The sequence below is a fragment of the Thamnophis elegans genome, chromosome 17, assembly GCF_009769535.1.
Source record: "Thamnophis elegans isolate rThaEle1 chromosome 17, rThaEle1.pri, whole genome shotgun sequence".
Classification (NCBI taxonomy): domain Eukaryota; kingdom Metazoa; phylum Chordata; class Lepidosauria; order Squamata; family Colubridae; genus Thamnophis; species Thamnophis elegans.
The window spans coordinates 12,228,388-12,245,064 of NC_045557.1; the positions used below are offsets into that span (position 1 = coordinate 12,228,388).

At 48.0% G+C, this 16,677-nt stretch overlaps 1 protein-coding gene across 3 annotated transcripts in view; it reads left to right on the forward strand.

Annotated features, from left to right (window-relative positions):
- Positions 1-16,677, forward strand: part of ATG2A (autophagy related 2A) — a 75,765-nt gene that overhangs the window by 41,174 nt on the left and 17,914 nt on the right. For all 3 annotated transcript variants that reach the window (XM_032233918.1, XM_032233919.1, XM_032233920.1), the window contains 10 exons: positions 92-172; positions 382-488; positions 4,197-4,289; positions 5,037-5,107; positions 6,234-6,310; positions 6,989-7,159; positions 9,149-9,266; positions 11,102-11,310; positions 11,965-12,194; positions 12,991-13,126. In XM_032233918.1, the coding sequence (XP_032089809.1) occupies positions 92-172; positions 382-488; positions 4,197-4,289; positions 5,037-5,107; positions 6,234-6,310; positions 6,989-7,159; positions 9,149-9,266; positions 11,102-11,310; positions 11,965-12,194; positions 12,991-13,126 (1,293 nt within the window). The remainder of the gene's footprint in view (positions 1-91; positions 173-381; positions 489-4,196; positions 4,290-5,036; positions 5,108-6,233; positions 6,311-6,988; positions 7,160-9,148; positions 9,267-11,101; positions 11,311-11,964; positions 12,195-12,990; positions 13,127-16,677) is intronic.

Sequence of the window (16,677 nt, forward strand, 5' to 3'; positions counted from 1 at the left end):
TTTTTTTTCTTGTCTTCCTCCCGGGCAAAGGAGGGCCAAACACACGGGGAGAAAACCGACATGTGACTCACATTTTCCTTCTGGGTTACAGGAGTTCTTGGTGACGCTGCGCCTCGAGGGTGCCACCATACGGCACCGCATGGCTCTAGCCCACCAGAGCTGGTACACGCAGGTGAGGACGGATCCCCCCAAAGAAGGTTGGCTGCTTTCTGGTTAGAGGAGGAGCTGGGGAGGGTCTGAGCAGCACCTGGGAGCCGCCCCTTTCTCTATCCTCTCTTAGACCGGGCTGAGCTTAACTCCCGGGTGCTGGAGATCCGGCGGGCCAGGGCAGGGCTCCGGGGCTCTGGGTTCAAGTCTCACGGCCCCATCTCCTTCTGCCAGTTGATCGACTTCCTGGATGTGCTGGATGACCCCATCCTGGGCTTCGTGCCCCCCGCCATCATCACCGTTTTGCACACCCACCTCTTCAACTGCGCTGTGGATTACAGGTAATGGTGTTGGAAATCCGAAGAGAGGGGGAGAAGGAGGAGGTCTGAATTTGAGGTGGCTTGAGCTGCCTGGGGAAAGAGGCTGGGACTTTCTGGTTGGGTTCCCACGACATGCTAAACCCAGGTTCAACCAGGGGCAGAGATTTAAACTGGAAATAAGGGGGAATTTCCTGACAGTGAGAACAATCAACCCGTGGTACAGAAGTTGCTTTCAAAAGTTGTGGGAGCTTCATCCCTGGAGGCTTCCAAGAAGAGACTGGACTGCTCCTCTGTCAGAAATGGTGTAGGGTCTCCTGCTTGAGGAGGGGGTTGGCCTAGATGACCTCCAAGGTCCCTTCCAACTCTGTTAATCTGTTATTCTGACCTGCACTTGAATTAGGGGTGACATGATAGCAATATTTGAGAGTCCTAAGTATTGTCCCTCCCACATCTCTTGGTTGAGCAGAGGGGGAGGGGGTTGTACTAGAATATCTTCAAGGTGACCTGATTAATGTCAGTGTTCCAATATTTGAGCGGCTGCCACAAGGAAGAAGGGGGCTCAGCCTATTCTCCAAATAGGACAAGAAGCAGCAGATGGAAACTGATCAACCTAGAACTAAGGAATTTTGTAGCATTGAGAACAATTAACCAGTGGAATAGCTTGCCTGCAAAAGTTGTAGAGGCTCCGTCACTGGAGGCTTTTAAGAAGAGAATGGACAACCATTTGTCTGAAATGGTATATAGGGTTTCCTGCTCGAGCAGGGGGTTGGACTAGATGACCTCCAAGGTCCCTTCCAACTCTGTTATCCTAACCTCTACTTGGGTTTCATTCCAGCCTCTTCAACCAGCTGCTGGAGTTTTGGGGTGACTTGCACCCAAGATTGATGTGCTATGACTTCCCCCCCCTCTCCACCATTAGAGCTGGCTGGGGAATTCTGGGAGTTGAAGTCCACCCCTCTTAAAAGTTCTCAAGGTTAAGAAACATTGCAGTTAGATTGCATAGTCAAATGGAGTAAAAGTCTTAAGGGACAAATATGGGAGGAAAACTAATAAGAAAATAAGATTAAAGATTCGGATGTGGGTAAGAGATGACGGATAAGGAAAAATAGATTAAAATAATATTTTTATGAATATATTTCAATAATGCCTATTAATATTAGAATTATACATGTTGGACAATTATTTTAGCAGTGTGATAGATATTAGGATAATATCTTAATATAAATAAACATAAAGAATTGGAAAATTAGATTTTGAATGACTGTGCTACTAAATATGTATAAAAATATGAATAGCAATGAAATGTTAGAATTAAACATGGGTGATTAAACGTGTATGTGTATTTATATAGATCCACCCTGTTTCCATGAAAATAAGACCTCCCCGGATAATAAGCCCAATCGGGCTTTTGAGTGAATGCGCTAAAATAACCCTTCCACCGAAAATAATCCCTCCCTGAAAATATTGCAACACAGCAGCCGCCATGAGGTGACCACACTCGCTGTCTCCTGCACCTCAAAAACAATAAGAACTCCCTGAAGAAAATTATACACACACACACAAACACACACACACACACACAAAATAATACAATAATACTATTGCAGAGTTGGAAGGGACCGTGTAGGTCTTCACCCCCTGCCTAGGCAGGAAACCCTATACCGTTCCAGACAAATTATATATATATTTGTATATAATATATAAACAAATATATATTTGTTTTCGTAGATTTTCATGGGTATAGGTATTCAGATCATGACGTATTTGGGTCTTTTCCCGTGCAATATTGACAGTATCTTGGCAACGATTCGACAAGGTCCCACTCGCCATCTTTAGGCTGGTGCTTTCGGCTTCGTGCTTGTGCGAGCAAAGCGTGATCAGAGCTGCCATCTTTCTATAAATACTGGAGGCGGTGTGTGGAGTGCTGGCTTTGTTGCTGTAAGCGGATTGGTTGGCTGTGTTGTTACATCTTGATTAGTTGATGGAGTTGATGTGTGCAGATTAGTCGCCGGTTTCGTAACATCCTGTGTGGCTGAGGTACTAGCTGTGTGCCCATTAGTCTTTTGTGTTGGAACGACCTGGATAATGGGCTGTGTGATGACATCCTGAGTCTTTGCGTTGTAACCTCCTGATGTAATGTCCTGAGCAGATGACTGTGATGTAACATCCGGGGCTTTGGTTTGGCTTCGAGTTTGCGGTCTGGCCATGTGTTCATGGCGTGTGTCAGTTTGCTTTGTGAGGGGGTCAGAGAGGGGTGCAGCAGTTGGTGATGCCGCCGTGGTTTGGCTTCTGGGGTGGTGATTGCATTTCATCTATGGGTCTATGGGATGGGTTTGAGTTTGAGTCTGGTGAGGGTGATTGGTGGGGGCGTCCTGTGTTGTTCTGTGTCAGGTGCCCGTTTTCATGGCTGGGACTTGTGTGTTTTTCAGGGCTGGTTTCCAGATGTTTGGTAGGCGGGAGGTATCGTCACGTTTATTCATGTTGTGGGGGTGTTTCTCTATTTCGATAGCTTCCATAATTCTCTTGTTGAAGTGTTCAGTTTGGAGATTAATTTGGTTCCTTCAAAATTAATTTCATGTCCTGTTGCTTTAAGGCAGTGTTTCTCAACCTTGGCAACTTGAAGATGTCCGGACTTCAATTCCCAGAATTCCCCAGCCAGCATTCGCTGGCTGGGGAATTCTGGGAATTGAAGTCCGGACATCTTCAAGTTGTCAAGGTTGAGAAACACTGCTTTAAGGTGCTGGAAGAGGGAGGAAGTTTTTTCTTCTTTTCTGACTGTGTTCTTGTGTTCTGCGATGTGTGCATTTATTCGCCATTAGCTTGTCCAATGTATGCGGCTGGGCAGATTTTGCATGGTATTTCGTAGACTCCTTGGTTTTCTAGCTGGATCTTCTCTTTGGGGTTTGTGACTTCCGGTTTGCTTGTAGGGTCGTTTTTTCCCCTCCGGAAGCTTCAGGAAAGCTCCTGAAGCCTCCGGAAGGCCTCTGGGAGGGCGGGGGAGGCTGTTTTCGCCCTCCCCAGGCTCCTATAAAGCCTCTGGAGCCTGGGGAGGGCGAAAAAAGCATGCAAAAAATGGGGGGGGGGGGGTTGCCTGTCATGCACACATGCGCGCTGGGGTGGGTGGGTGTCACGCATTGCATTATGGGTGCGGCACGCCTGCGCACGACCCCCCTGCACTCCCCCCACTTATGGCACGCAAGACAAAAAAAAGTTCGCCATCGCTGCTCTAGAATGTTCAAATTATCAGACTTATTTTTTAAAGACTGCTTTATTATTGCTCTAGACAACTTAACAAAATGAAGCAGCTTTTTAAAATAAATGCTCGATCTGAAGAGAGGCCCAGTGCTATTGTCTCTTCTTTTAAATAGCAGAGAATAACTATACTTCCAGAAAGCCACATCAATTTTAACAGCTTCTGTACAAGTATAGTCTGAAATGTAACACTACAAACAGTGTATATCGCTTGTGCTGTTTGCTGTTTGTTGCAAGGAGGCAAATTGTTGAGAGGCAGATATTTTTCCCTTGTTTTCCTCCCCCAAATCTAGGTGCGCCTTATACTTTGGAGCATCTTATACTCCGAAAAATACGGTATGTTTATGTGTACTGAAATGTATGATACCATTCACACCATTCACGCATTGATACGTATAAAGAATATAAAAAATAAAAATGTGATTGTAAGATTGAGGAACATTGCCCCAAGGCTGACCTTCGCTTTCTTCTTCACAGGCCTCTCTACTTACCCCTCCGGGTTCTCATCACGGCGGAGACCTTCACCCTCTCCAGTAACATCATTGTGGACACCTCGGTCTTCCTCCTTCGGTGAGTTGTGGCGCTGAGCCCTCCAAATCTCTTGGTGTGTGTGTGTGTAACAGAAGGGGTCTCAAGGAAGCTGTCCCGGGGAAAAAAGAGGCGGATTTGGGGCTAGAATGCAGGGAGCCAGCTGCCCATTTCCTCCTCCTTTGCGGACAAATTAAAAAACCCGCATGCACGCCAGGAAAGACGCATCAAATCTAGGGTGGGTGCGCCTGTTTGTAACTGTCGGCATGTTGCACCTGTTGGATTCCGCATGGATTTCCTTTTCCCCCAAGAATTGAGAAATGGGTGGCTCAGTGACTAAGACGCTGAGCTTGTTGATGAGAAAGGTCGGCAGTTTGGTGGTTCGAATCCCTAGCGCCGCGTAACGGAGTGAGTTCCTGTGACTTGACCCAGCTTCTGCCAAGTTAGGAGTTCGAAAGCACATAAAACAATGCAAGTAGAAAAATAGGGACCACCTTTGCTGGGAAGGGAACAGCGGCGTTTAGTCATGCCGGCCATATGACCACGGAGACATCTTCTGACAGCTCTGACTCTGGCTTCGAAACGGAGATGAGCATTGCGCCCTAGAGTCGGGAACCTATAAGAACTGGAGGGAAAGGAATCTTTCCCCCCTTGCTGGATTCTCAACAATCTCACCTGTAAGAGATGGGCAGCAAACATATTTAACGGGGAATTAAAAATGTACGGGTGCTCAATTTTTAAAACAGCTCAAGTGGATCCTAAAACCGAACCTGTTTATTCTCCCGCTAGGTTCATTTTGGATAACTCCACGCTGTTCCTCTCCAACAAGTGTGACACAGAGACCGGTGACCTAAATAAAGGTACTCCCCTCTTATCCCCTCCCCGCCTGCCCCCCCCATGGAAATTTTCTTGGGCAAGTGCCATGGCTTTTGTGAAAAAGGTTGGTAGCCATCAGCCTTAAAACAGGAGAGATAATACATTATATAATTATAGCAGGTTATAAAGCCTTAGTAAGGCCATACCTAGAGTACTGGATCCAGTTTTGGTCACCACATTATAAAAAGAGGTTGAGACTCTAGAAAGAGTGCAGAGAAGAGCAACCAGGATGATGGGGGGACTGGAGGCTAAAACAGACGATGAACGGTTGCAGGAATTGGGACTGGCCAGTCTAGGGAAGAGAAGGACCAGGGGAGACAGGAGAGCATCTTCCAATATTTGAGGGGCTGCCCCAGAGAGGAGGAAGGGGGTCAAGCTATTCTCCAAAGGCCAGAGAAGGAAGAATGGATGGAAACTGACCAAGGAGAGATTCAACCTGGAAATAAGGAAGAAGAACAATCAACCCATGGAACAGAAGTTGCCTTTGGAAGTTGTGGGAGCTTCATCCCTGGAGGCTTTCAAGAAAAGACAGGACTGCCCTCTGTCAGAAAGGGTGCAGGGTCTCCTCCTTGGGCAGAAGGAGGGGCTGGACTAGATGACTCACAAAGTCCCTTCCGACTCTTGTTAATCTGTTAGAGATGGCTCAGCTCAGACGACTCTCTATTTTTGATATTATTTTTACTCCTGTTACGTTTTTATTACAGTCCCTAAAGTCATTAAGTTACAATTTTTCCCAGTTTCCAGCAAAAAAAAAAAGCCTTTTGCAAACAGGAGATTTGCTTAAGTTCTATAGCAGGGGGTTTACTTTTAAGATTGATGGACTTCAACTCCCAGATTTTCCCAGCGGCCAATCTTAAAGCTGCCAAGGTTATACACCCTGATCTACAAAGTTCGCTTAACAACCACTGCAAAACAGGTCACAAAATTGGGCGCTCTCGTGTGGCGATCTTTTTATCCACCGCCATGACTTAATGACCATAATTGTGGTCTCACTTACAGTCATAAGCCGAGGAACTGCGTGCAAACTGGAAGTTCCAGGACTTGCCCACGCCTTCCTCCGTCATGTTTCTTACTTACCAAGTTCCAGTTTTGTCTTTTCTCTTGGCCCAGATTATGTTTGCATGGTAGAAGTAGATCTCTTGGAACTGGTCATCACTACGTGGAAAGGAGCAACCACTGGCAAACTGGTAGGTCCCTAGAGGCTGCATTGCCAATGTGGGGCTCATGGGCTCCAGGGGTGCCTTACTCGACTTTGTCTCCCCAATATTTTTCTCTCTTCAATTCTTCTATCCATCCATCCATCCTCTATATCTATCTATCATCTGTCTGTCTGTCCGTCTGTCCGTCCACCCACCCACCCACCCACCCACCCACCCACCCACCCACCCACCCACCCACCTATCTATCTATCTATCTATCTATCTATCTATCTATCTATCTATCTATCTATCTATCTATCTATCTCTATCCATCCCATCCCATCCCATCCCATCAAGATACCATGGAGTTGCCATGATAATGACTTCACAGTATTCCACAAGGGGGCTCCCTCTGGTAAGGATGGACTTCAACTCCCAGAATTCCCCAGCCAGTGTCCTTTAAGAGGGGTAGACTTCAACTCCCAGAATTCCCCAGCCAGCATGCTTTAAGATGGGAGGACTTCAATTCCCAGAATCCCCTAGCCAGCATGTTTCCAGATTCTGGTATTCTGGGAATTGAAGTCCACACATTTTCCAAATCTCCAAGGTCCAGCAACACCGTCTGAACTGTTTGGTGGAAATCTGGGGCTCCCTGCTGTCAAAGTGACTTGCCTTCTGTTTGTCTCCCCCCCCCCCCCCCCCCCCCCCCCCCCCCCCCCGGGGCAGACCCGGCCCCTCTTCGAGCTCCGCTGCTCCAACAACGTGGTGCACATCCACACCTGCGCTGACTCTTGTGCCGCCCTTGCCAACCTCATCCAGTACGTGGTCAACAAAGGGGACCAGCACCCACCCCCTCGGCACGACAGCCCCACTGAGATTGCGGGGCAGAAGGTGCAGGTGAGTCCAAAGGGGTGGGTGGGTGGGACTCTCTGACTAAGTTTGCGTCCTCAATGTACGACCATAATTGGGCCCAGAATTTCTGCTGCTAAGCAGGGGTTGGGGTTCCAAATAGCATCCAAAATTAAATCAGAGTCTGAGGCAGTGGTGGGTTCCAGCCGGTACGACCCGGTACGGCCGTACCAGTAGTAGTCAGGAGCAGCGGCCACCGTACTGGTACAGTGCTTCGTTTGGCCCACCCGCCTGCCCACGTTCCATACCTGTTTTTGAAGCAACCGGGCCAATTGTGCATGCACGCACAGTGTACGGCGCCTGGGCGACCTCCAACGAGCAGCTGGGTGTCGCAGGGGCAGTGGAGTGTGCATGCATGCGCAGCGCATGTCCGACCCGTGCACGAACGGACCACAGGCAGCGTACCGGTAGCGGCAGTAGGAACATCCCACAACTGGTCCGAGGCAAAGGATTCCTCAAAGTTCCAATTTATTAAGAGAGCCACGTTGGAACATCTAGTCCTCGATTTACAACAGTTTGTTTAGTGATCATTTGAAGTTAACACTGAAAGAAGAGACTTATGACCATTTTTCATACTTACGATCCTTATGGTTGCGTGACCAAAATTCAGAAGCTTGCCAACTGGCTCACATTTATGACGGTCGCAGTGTCCAAGTGTGTGTGTTTGTGTGTGTGTGTGTGATGTGATCCTCTTTTCTGACCTTCTGACCAACCAAGTCCAGATTCGCTTAACAACCGAATTGCTAATTTAACAACTGCAGCAAGGAAGGTTGACACATGGGACAAAATTCACTTAACAACTATCTCACTTAGCAATAGAGATTTTGGGCACAATTGTGGTCATATGTGGAAGACTTCCTGCATGTGACCAAGGTTGAAAGGAATTCCTGTTGAGTTGGAAGAAACTGGTCTCAAATAATCACTGTCCCATCGCTTGGCGTACACTGTATTTATTTATACTTTTTTTCTTATACACGCATAAGTGCTTTGTGAACAGTGTGTTGTCTGGCAGACTGACCAGTGGTGGGTTCCAGATCCCATCGCAACTGGTACGCTGCATCAGGGCCAAGCGTCCACCTCGGGCACATGCACATGCGCAGGCCACCGCCCTGCGACGCCCCAGCTGCTCACTGGAGGTCGCACAGGCGTCGTACGCTGTGCACACGTGCACAATTGGCCCCTTTCACTCAAAAAGCAGTAAGGAATGCAGGCAGCTGGGTGAGCCCAACAAGTCACTGTTCCGGTATGGTGGCCACTGCTCCCAGCTGCCACCGGTACCCCCATACTGTATCGTCCGAAACCCACGACTGAGCCTGACTAGAGCTCAAAGACAAGGGAATATCACGAAGTCTGGGACAAATGGTACCTATGGTTAGAAACGAGGGAAAAAGGCCGGGACAGAAAAACACAGATAAGTTAAGAATTGGAAAATATGGTATTAAGAATGTGTGATAGGCATAAATCGGATATGTATTTGTATGATTAGTAATTATATAAAAGACAGGACCAACAAACAGGTAATCTGACTACCTGCCCCTATGTAATGGACATATCGTATTTTTCAGAGTATAAGATGCACCAGAGTATAAGATGCACCCAGGTTTTGAAGAGGCAATTTTTTAAAAAAGTAGGTAGGTAGATAGAGGGATAGAGAGGGAGAGAAAGAGAGAGAAATACAGTAGGTAGGTAAGGCAAAAATGCCCCCATTTTTGCAAAAAAAACGGCCCATTTTCCACCTGTTTTTTGTAAAAACGGGGACATTTTTGCCTTCCCCCAGCCCTGTTGAAGCCTGCAGAGTGCTCCTGGGGGCTGGGGAGGACAAAAACCATTTTTTTCTTACTTACCTCTTTGAAATCTTGGTGCGTCTTATACACCACTGCGTCTTATAGTCTGAAAAATACGGTAGTTGCCATTGTCAATTTATAATTGCTATCCCAGAGTACGCGCTTTAAGTGTCACCTTTTTGTGCTCTGCTAGTTGTCCGAGAGCCCAGCTTCTCTGCCCACCTGTCCCCCAGCTGAGACGGCGGCCATCAACCAGCGAGACCTCACAGACGCCCTCATGGATACCGAGCGTGGATGCCAGGAAATGACCGGTGAGATTGGGGAGGGGCAGGGAGGGACACGTTCTAGCTTGTCTTCAAATGACACTTCGCAACACCAGTGGCCTTTCCACCTGTTTGGGGGGGGGGGGTGTTGAACAATGAAGACTACTACACTTGATCTTAGCCAAAAGGCCAAGAAGGTACCTTGGTCCATATACCAAATGAAGGACCGATTGGGATCCCCATATCAAAACATCTTACTTTCAGGGTTCCAAACAGCACCCAAAATTAAATCAGAGTCCAAGGCTTCCTCAAAGTTCCAATTTATGAAGAGAGCCATGTTGACCCATCTGGGGAAACCTGAATCTGAAAGCTTCCCGGTTTTCGCCACCCAGTTGAAAGTTCAGGATCCTGCCCCCCACACCCACAAGTCCATCCCATGGTCCCATCTTCCACTGCCACACTGGCAGCTTCCACCCATCCAGATCCGGTCAGGTGCAGAGACAAAGGTTGACCTTGGCTTTCTAGAAAGAATGTTGTTATGGCTACATAGCATCTAACTCCGTACAACCCCCCCTCACGTTTTCCCATAATAGAAAATGCATAGTAGAATAATAGAAAGGGTGGCAGGCCAAAGACCCAAAAGAAAAGATGGCTGCAGGCCTGACAGATACCTTATGTGTGGCCAGAATCTGAAAATAACATTTAACATGGCACAGTACTTAAGCAAAATGGTTCGGTTGAGATCGGCATATGTGGGACTGATTGGGGTAGATTGCAGGGGTGACATCAAAATATAATTTTATTGTATTTCATCTATAGCTCAAAAGATGGTATTTTATTCCAATTTCTTTTTAAATCGTGTTTTATTCCAATTCCATTTTAAATTGCTTTTATCAAATTTCAGTAATCATTTGCTTCTGGAACTCTGCACTTAGATATCACCCAAGGAAAAATAATAAAATAAAATAGAATAAATAAAATAAAATAAAATAATAAAATAATAAAAATAAAATAGAATAAATAAAATAAAATAACAACAACAATAATTATAATTATAATAATTATATAATCAGTGGGTGCAGCAAAATTTCACAAACTGATTACCTACAACGCCATGACCGCGTTGCTAAGATCATTCACTGGAAATTGTGCCAAAAGTTTGGATTTGAGTACAGCAAAAACCACTGGGAACATCAGATTGAGAAGGTTTTAGAGAATGAGAAGGTCAGGATCTTGTGGGACTTCAGAATCCAGACTGACAGGCACTTGGCCCACAATACACCTGACCTAACAGTAGTTGAAAAGAAAAAAGTATGGTTCATTGACATTGCAATACCTGGAGATGCACGAATTGAAGATAAACAGCACGAAAAAAATCACAAAGTAGCAGGACTTGCAAATTGAAGTTGAGCGACTGTGGAAAAAGAAATCGTTGTCCCGATTGTAATTGGAGCCCTTGGAGCAATACCCAAAGGGCTCCCTCGCTATTTGGAAATTCTAAATTTACCTGACTTGAACATTCTGATTCTACAAAAAACCACCCTACTTGGAACAGCTTATATCCTCCGATGTTACCTTAACAATTTCTAGGTCCTTGGTTAGGACTCGAGCTGTTGAGCTACCAATCAGCCCCAAAGGCTGTGAATCTCACCAAAGATTAACCACATAATATGAAATAAAATAAATAAAATAATGGTTGAAGGGACCTTGGAGGTCTTCTAGTCCAGCCTCCTGGAGTTTGCAACGTTGCCAAAAAGAGTTTTGCAACTTTTGAATTTCCAAGCCTAGCTCCCCATTCTGGGGATTTGGGGTGCTTCCCATCATAGAGATTGCAATTTGTGTGAACGCAGCTGCTCAATCCTCTTCCAAATGCTCTTTCCCAGGAGACGGTGGGATGAGGCGGCAGCCTTCGCCGATCTCGGTATATCTTTTCCCCGGTGAAAACGGAGCGGCAGGCCAAGGGAAGGCCCCGCCACCCCCAGGGACCCCGGTGGGCGAAGGTCTCGATTTCAGCCCTTCGGAGGACAGCGAAGGGGAGAGCGAAGCCACGGATGGGTTCTGCATTTTGGATGCTCCGGGAACAGGCATTCCGGTAAGGATTGGCCTTTGGGGTCTCCTCCTAAGGTTGCAGCGGGAATCTTCTGAGAAAAGTTATGGCAGAGTCAGCACAATATGGAAGAGAATATGGAATGGAATAGAATGGAATTGAATCGAATGCAGAATGGAATAGAAAAGAATGTGGAATAGAATGGAATAGAATATGGGATGGAATGGAATAGAATAGCGATAGAATAACAATAGCAATAGAATAGGGAATGGAATGGAATAGAATCGAATAGCAATAGAATAGCAATAGAATAGGGAATGGAATAGAATAGCAATAGCAATAGAATAGAGAATAGAGAGTGGAGTGGAGTGGAGTAAAATAGGACTATCCCAATTCCCATAATTCTAATTCTAATCATTCTAATCCTGTTCCTGTTCCATTCTATCCCATCCCATATTTTCTATACTGTTCTGTTCCTATTCCTGTTCCTGGGAGATGCGAGCCCCCATTGTTTCTCAATTTGGCCAATCAAGCACTCCCCTTCATCCAAAACTGGTTCTCCTCCTCCCCACAAAGTTGACCAGTTTCAGCCGGACATGGATGCGGTGCCCGTGTTTTCCCAGCTCCATTTTTTTTTAAAGGGGCACCTTTTCGTGTCCCCTGGATCCTCTTGGGAAATCCTCCCTTCTGTGCCTGCAGCCTCGGGATGGGGAGCCGGTGGTGACCAAGCTCTTGGAGGGCCCCGTCCACATCCAGGAGGGCCACTTCTCCCGGCCCCTGGGCAGCACGGATTTATTGAAGGCCCCCTCCCACTTCCCGGTGCCGGAGAGCCGAGTCGTGATGCGGGAAATTTCGGTGGTCTGGCATCTCTACGGGGGCAGAGATTTTGGGCCAGGGCGGTCCCCTTCTGGACACCTGCATTCCCCCAGGTAACTCTTTCCTCCCGGGATTTGCTCCCTGCTTTCGTTCGACACATTTCTGAGCTAAGTTGGAGAAAAAGGTCTCCTTTTTATGTGAATGGGTGTTTCTCAGCTACCGCTAGTCCTCAACTTCCAACAGGTCATTGAGCAACTGCTCCAAGTTACAACAGCACTGAAAAAAGTGATGCATGGCCTTTTTCCCCACACTTAACGACCATTGCAGAATCCCCAGAGATGAAAATTGGGATGCTTTGGCAACTGGCTCGTATTTATGACTGTTTTTGTGGTGTCCCCATGATCAGACGATTAAAATTTAGCCACTTGGCAACGGAATTGTATTTATAACCGTCGTGGCGTCCTGGGGGTGTGTGTGTCACGTGATCTCCTTTTGCGACCTTCTGACCAGGGAAGTCAAGGGGGGAAAAGCTGGATTCACTTAATGGCCGTGTTGCTCACTGAAGGACTTCAGCGATTCACTTAGCAACGGTGGCAAGAAAAGTAGCACGGGGTGAAATTTGCTTAACGAATGTCTCCCTTAGCAACAGAAATGTTGGGCTTCATTGTGGTCATAAGTCGAGGACTTGCCTGTATAAGATGGGTGGACTTCAACACCAGGAATTCCAGAGTCGGCAACGGTGGAGAATTCTGGGAGTTGAGGTCCACCCATGGTATAGCTGCCAACTTTGAAAATGCTGATGTGGGTGAAATTCCCTAATGCTGGCGAAAGATTGGCCAGATCTTGGGGGCGGGTGGTGGTGGTGTTAATAATAACCGATACCCGATCATCACTTTTTCCCAATTTCAGGACGAAAGCAAGCCTTCCCAGTACCCGTTTCTCCCCCTCTCGGTCTTCGATGCCCAGCCGACCCCAGAGCTCCTGGCGGGCTCAAGGTGGCCCTGGCCGCATCCATGACCTGCTGATGGAAATCCAGCTTACAAAGGTGAGGCGGGCAAGGCCTCCTCTGCAGGGGCCTGGGGGGGAATGTATGGTTCCCAAGCAGCCTTGATTTGGGGGTCAGTTTGGAGGCAGCCAGAAGAGACAGGCTGGAGCCCAATATGTATCAGTGGGGAAGAGGGAAGAGGAGGGGAGAAAAGAGAGAGAAAAGAAAAGGAAAGACGAGAGAAGAGACAATAGAAAAGAGAAGAAAAGGAGAAAAAGAAGAGAATATATAACATAAGAGCAAAGAGAAGAGAAGGAGAGAGGGAGGAGAGAGAGAAAGGAGATGAGAAGAGAGAAAGAAAAGCAACAGAAGAGAAGGAATACAGAGAGAATAGAAAAAAGATGAGAGGGGAGAAAAAGGAGAGAAGGGAGCAAGGAAAAGAGACAGAGGAGAGAGAAAAGAGGAGAGATTTAGTTTAGTTTAGTTTTCCCTTTATTTGTATGCCGCCCTTTTCCCTGGGGGGACTCAGGGCAGCTCACAGTTCGAAAAGGGGGGGGGGGGAGACAAACAATATTCCAACATGGAGACAATACAACATATTAAAAGAGAGCACAACAGTCACACAATTCGGGTGGGGTTAGAATCTTAACCCCAGGCCAGCCGGGACAGCCAGATCTTTAAAACGGCGCGGAAGGACTGGAGGGTGGTGAGGGTCCGAATCTCCACGGGGAGTTCGTTCCAGAGGGTCAGAGCAGCCACCGAGAAGGCTCTCCTCCGGGTAGTTGCCAGTCTGCACTGGCTGGAAGATGGAATTCGGAGGAGGCCTAATCGATGCGATCGTATCGGTCTAGTGGAGGTAATTGGCAGTAGGCGGTCTCTCAAGTACCCAGGCCCACTACCATGAAGGGCTTTGTAGGTGATAAGTAGCACCTTGAAGCGCACCCGGAGATCAACAGGCAGCCAGTGCAGCTCGCGGAGGATAGGTGTTACGTGGGTGAAGCGAGGTGCACCCACAATCGCTCGCGCGGCCGCATTCTGAGCGAGCTGAAGTCGCCGAATGCTCTTGAAGGGCAGCCCCATGTAGAGCACATTGCAATATTCCAGCCTAGAGGTCACAAGGGCCCGAGTGACTGTTGTGAGGGCCTCCCGGTTCAGGTAGGGACGCAACTGGTGTACCAGGCGAACCTGGGCAAATGCCCCCCTGGTCACAGCTGACAAATGATGTTCGAAGGTCAGCTGTGGGTCCAGGAGGACTCCTAAGTTGCAAACCCTGTCTGAGGGGCATAAAATTTGACCCCCCCAGCCTGAGAGATGGAACACTTGGCCAATTCGCGGGAGGGAAACACAGCAGCCACTCGGTCTTTTCTGGATTGAGCACAAGCTTGTTGACCCCCATCCAGTCTTTAACAGCCTCCAGACCCTGGCTCATCACATCTATCGCTTCGTTGAGTTGGCACGGGGCGGACAGATACAACTGAGTATCGTCCGCATATTGGTGATATTTTATCCCGTGCCGTCGAATGATCTCACCCAGCGGTTTCATGTAGATGTTGAAAAGAAGGGGGGACAGGACCGAACCCTGCGGCACCCCATACGTTAGGGGCCTAGGGGTCGATCTCTGCTCCCCAACTAACACCGACTGCGACCTGTCCGAGAGGTAAGAGGAGAACCACTGTAAAACAGCGCCTCCCACCCCCACCTCCCGCAGTCGTCGCAGAAGGATACCATGGTCAATGGTATTGAAAGCCGCTGAGAGGTCAAGGAGCACCAGGATGGAGCCGTGGCCTCCATCCCTGGCTCTCCAGAGATCATCGGTCAACGCGACCAAAGCGGTTTCTGTGCTGCAGCCAGGTCTGAAGCCTGACTGGAAAGGATCGAGATAACTGGCTTCCTCCAAGGACCGCTGGAGCTGAAAGGCCACCACCTTCTCAACAACCTTCCCCACAAAGGGGAGGTTGGAGACCGGATGATAGTTATTTAAAACAGCTGGATCCAAGGATGGTTTCTTCAGGAGGGGTCTCACCTCACCGCCTTTAAAGCGGGGGGGAAAGACCCCCTCCCGTAGAGAGGCGGTAACAACCGCCTGGATCCAGCCTCGTGTCACCTCTCTGCTGTTTACAACCAGCCAGGAGGGGCACGGGTCCAGCACACATGTGGAGGCTCCTACAGCTCTCATCGCCTTGTCCACATCCTCAGGGGTAACAGCCTGAAACTCAACCCAGCGATGGCTTACCAGATCATCCCTTAGTGCCTCGGCTGGTTCTGCAGAATTGGAGTCCAGGTCCGCCCGGAACCGAGGAACCTTGTCTGCGAGGAATTGGACGTAATCCTCAGCCCTGCCCTGCAGCGGATCGCCCGTATCCCTCCTATTTAGGAGGGAACGGGTTATCTTAAACAGGGCGGCTGGGCGTGACTCAGCAGACGCAACCAGAGAGGCAATGTATGTTCTCTTAGCCGTCCTAATTGCTCGAATGTACTCTCTGGTGCAGGTTGTTAAACGTGCTCGGTTCGGTTCGGATTTACTGGACCTCCATAAGTGCTCTAGGCGTCTCCTTTGGCGCTTCCTCTCCTGGAGTTCCTCAGTAAACCAAGGAGCCCTCCGGGATCCACTGCCTCGGAGCGGCCGTAGAGGCGCAATCCGGTTAAGAGACTTCGTCGCTGCCAAGTTCCAGGCAGCAACCAGAGTCTCCGCTGGACTGCGGGCGAGGGTATCAGGAATAACCCCAAGTTCCGTCTGGAACCCCAAAGGGTCCATAAGTCGCCTGGGGCGGAACCACCTGGTCGGCTCCTCCTCCCTACAGTGGGGGTTTGGTCTCCGAAAGTCAAGCCTCAATAGGTAGTGGTCTGACCATGACAGGGGCAAGATCTCACTACCCCTCAGACCAAGGTCACAGTTCCACTGCTCCGAGAGGAATACGAGGTCAAGCGTGTGACCCGCTGAGTGGGTCGGTCCTCGGATTACTTGGGTCAAGCCCATGGTTGTCATGGAAGCCATGAACTCCTGCGCTCCGTCAGAGTGACCACCGAGAGAAAGAAAAGCAAGAGAAGAGAAAAGATAGAGAATAGAAAAAAAGAGAAGAAAAAAAGAAAGGAGCAAGAAAGAAAAGAGAAGGAGAGGGGAGAGAGAAAAGAGATGAGAAAAGCAAAGCAAGAGGAGAGATGAAAGATAGAAAGGAGAGAATAGAATTAAGAGAAGTGTATTATTATTATTGTTGTTGTTGTTGTTGTACAATTGTATCACAGCGGCCAGTTGTTTCGCCGGATTTGGCATTGGTTACTATTATTATTTGCTTAATAATGAATTTTCTAGTCCTTTTTGTGGTCATAAGTCAGGGACTGGTTGCCAAGAGCCCCAATTTTATCATTTGACCATGAGGATGCTTCCATGATCGTACATGTGAGGACAGTGCTGTTGTAACTTAAACAGTCCCTAAATGAACAGTTGTAAATCGAGGATAAACTGTACAGGTAGTCCTCAATTTGCAACAGTTCATTGAGTGACTGTTCAAAGTTATAACGACACTGAAAAATTTGACATACAATTGTTTTTCACAGTTATGACCATTGCAGCATCATCTTGGTCAGGTGATCAAAAGTCTGATGCTTGGTAA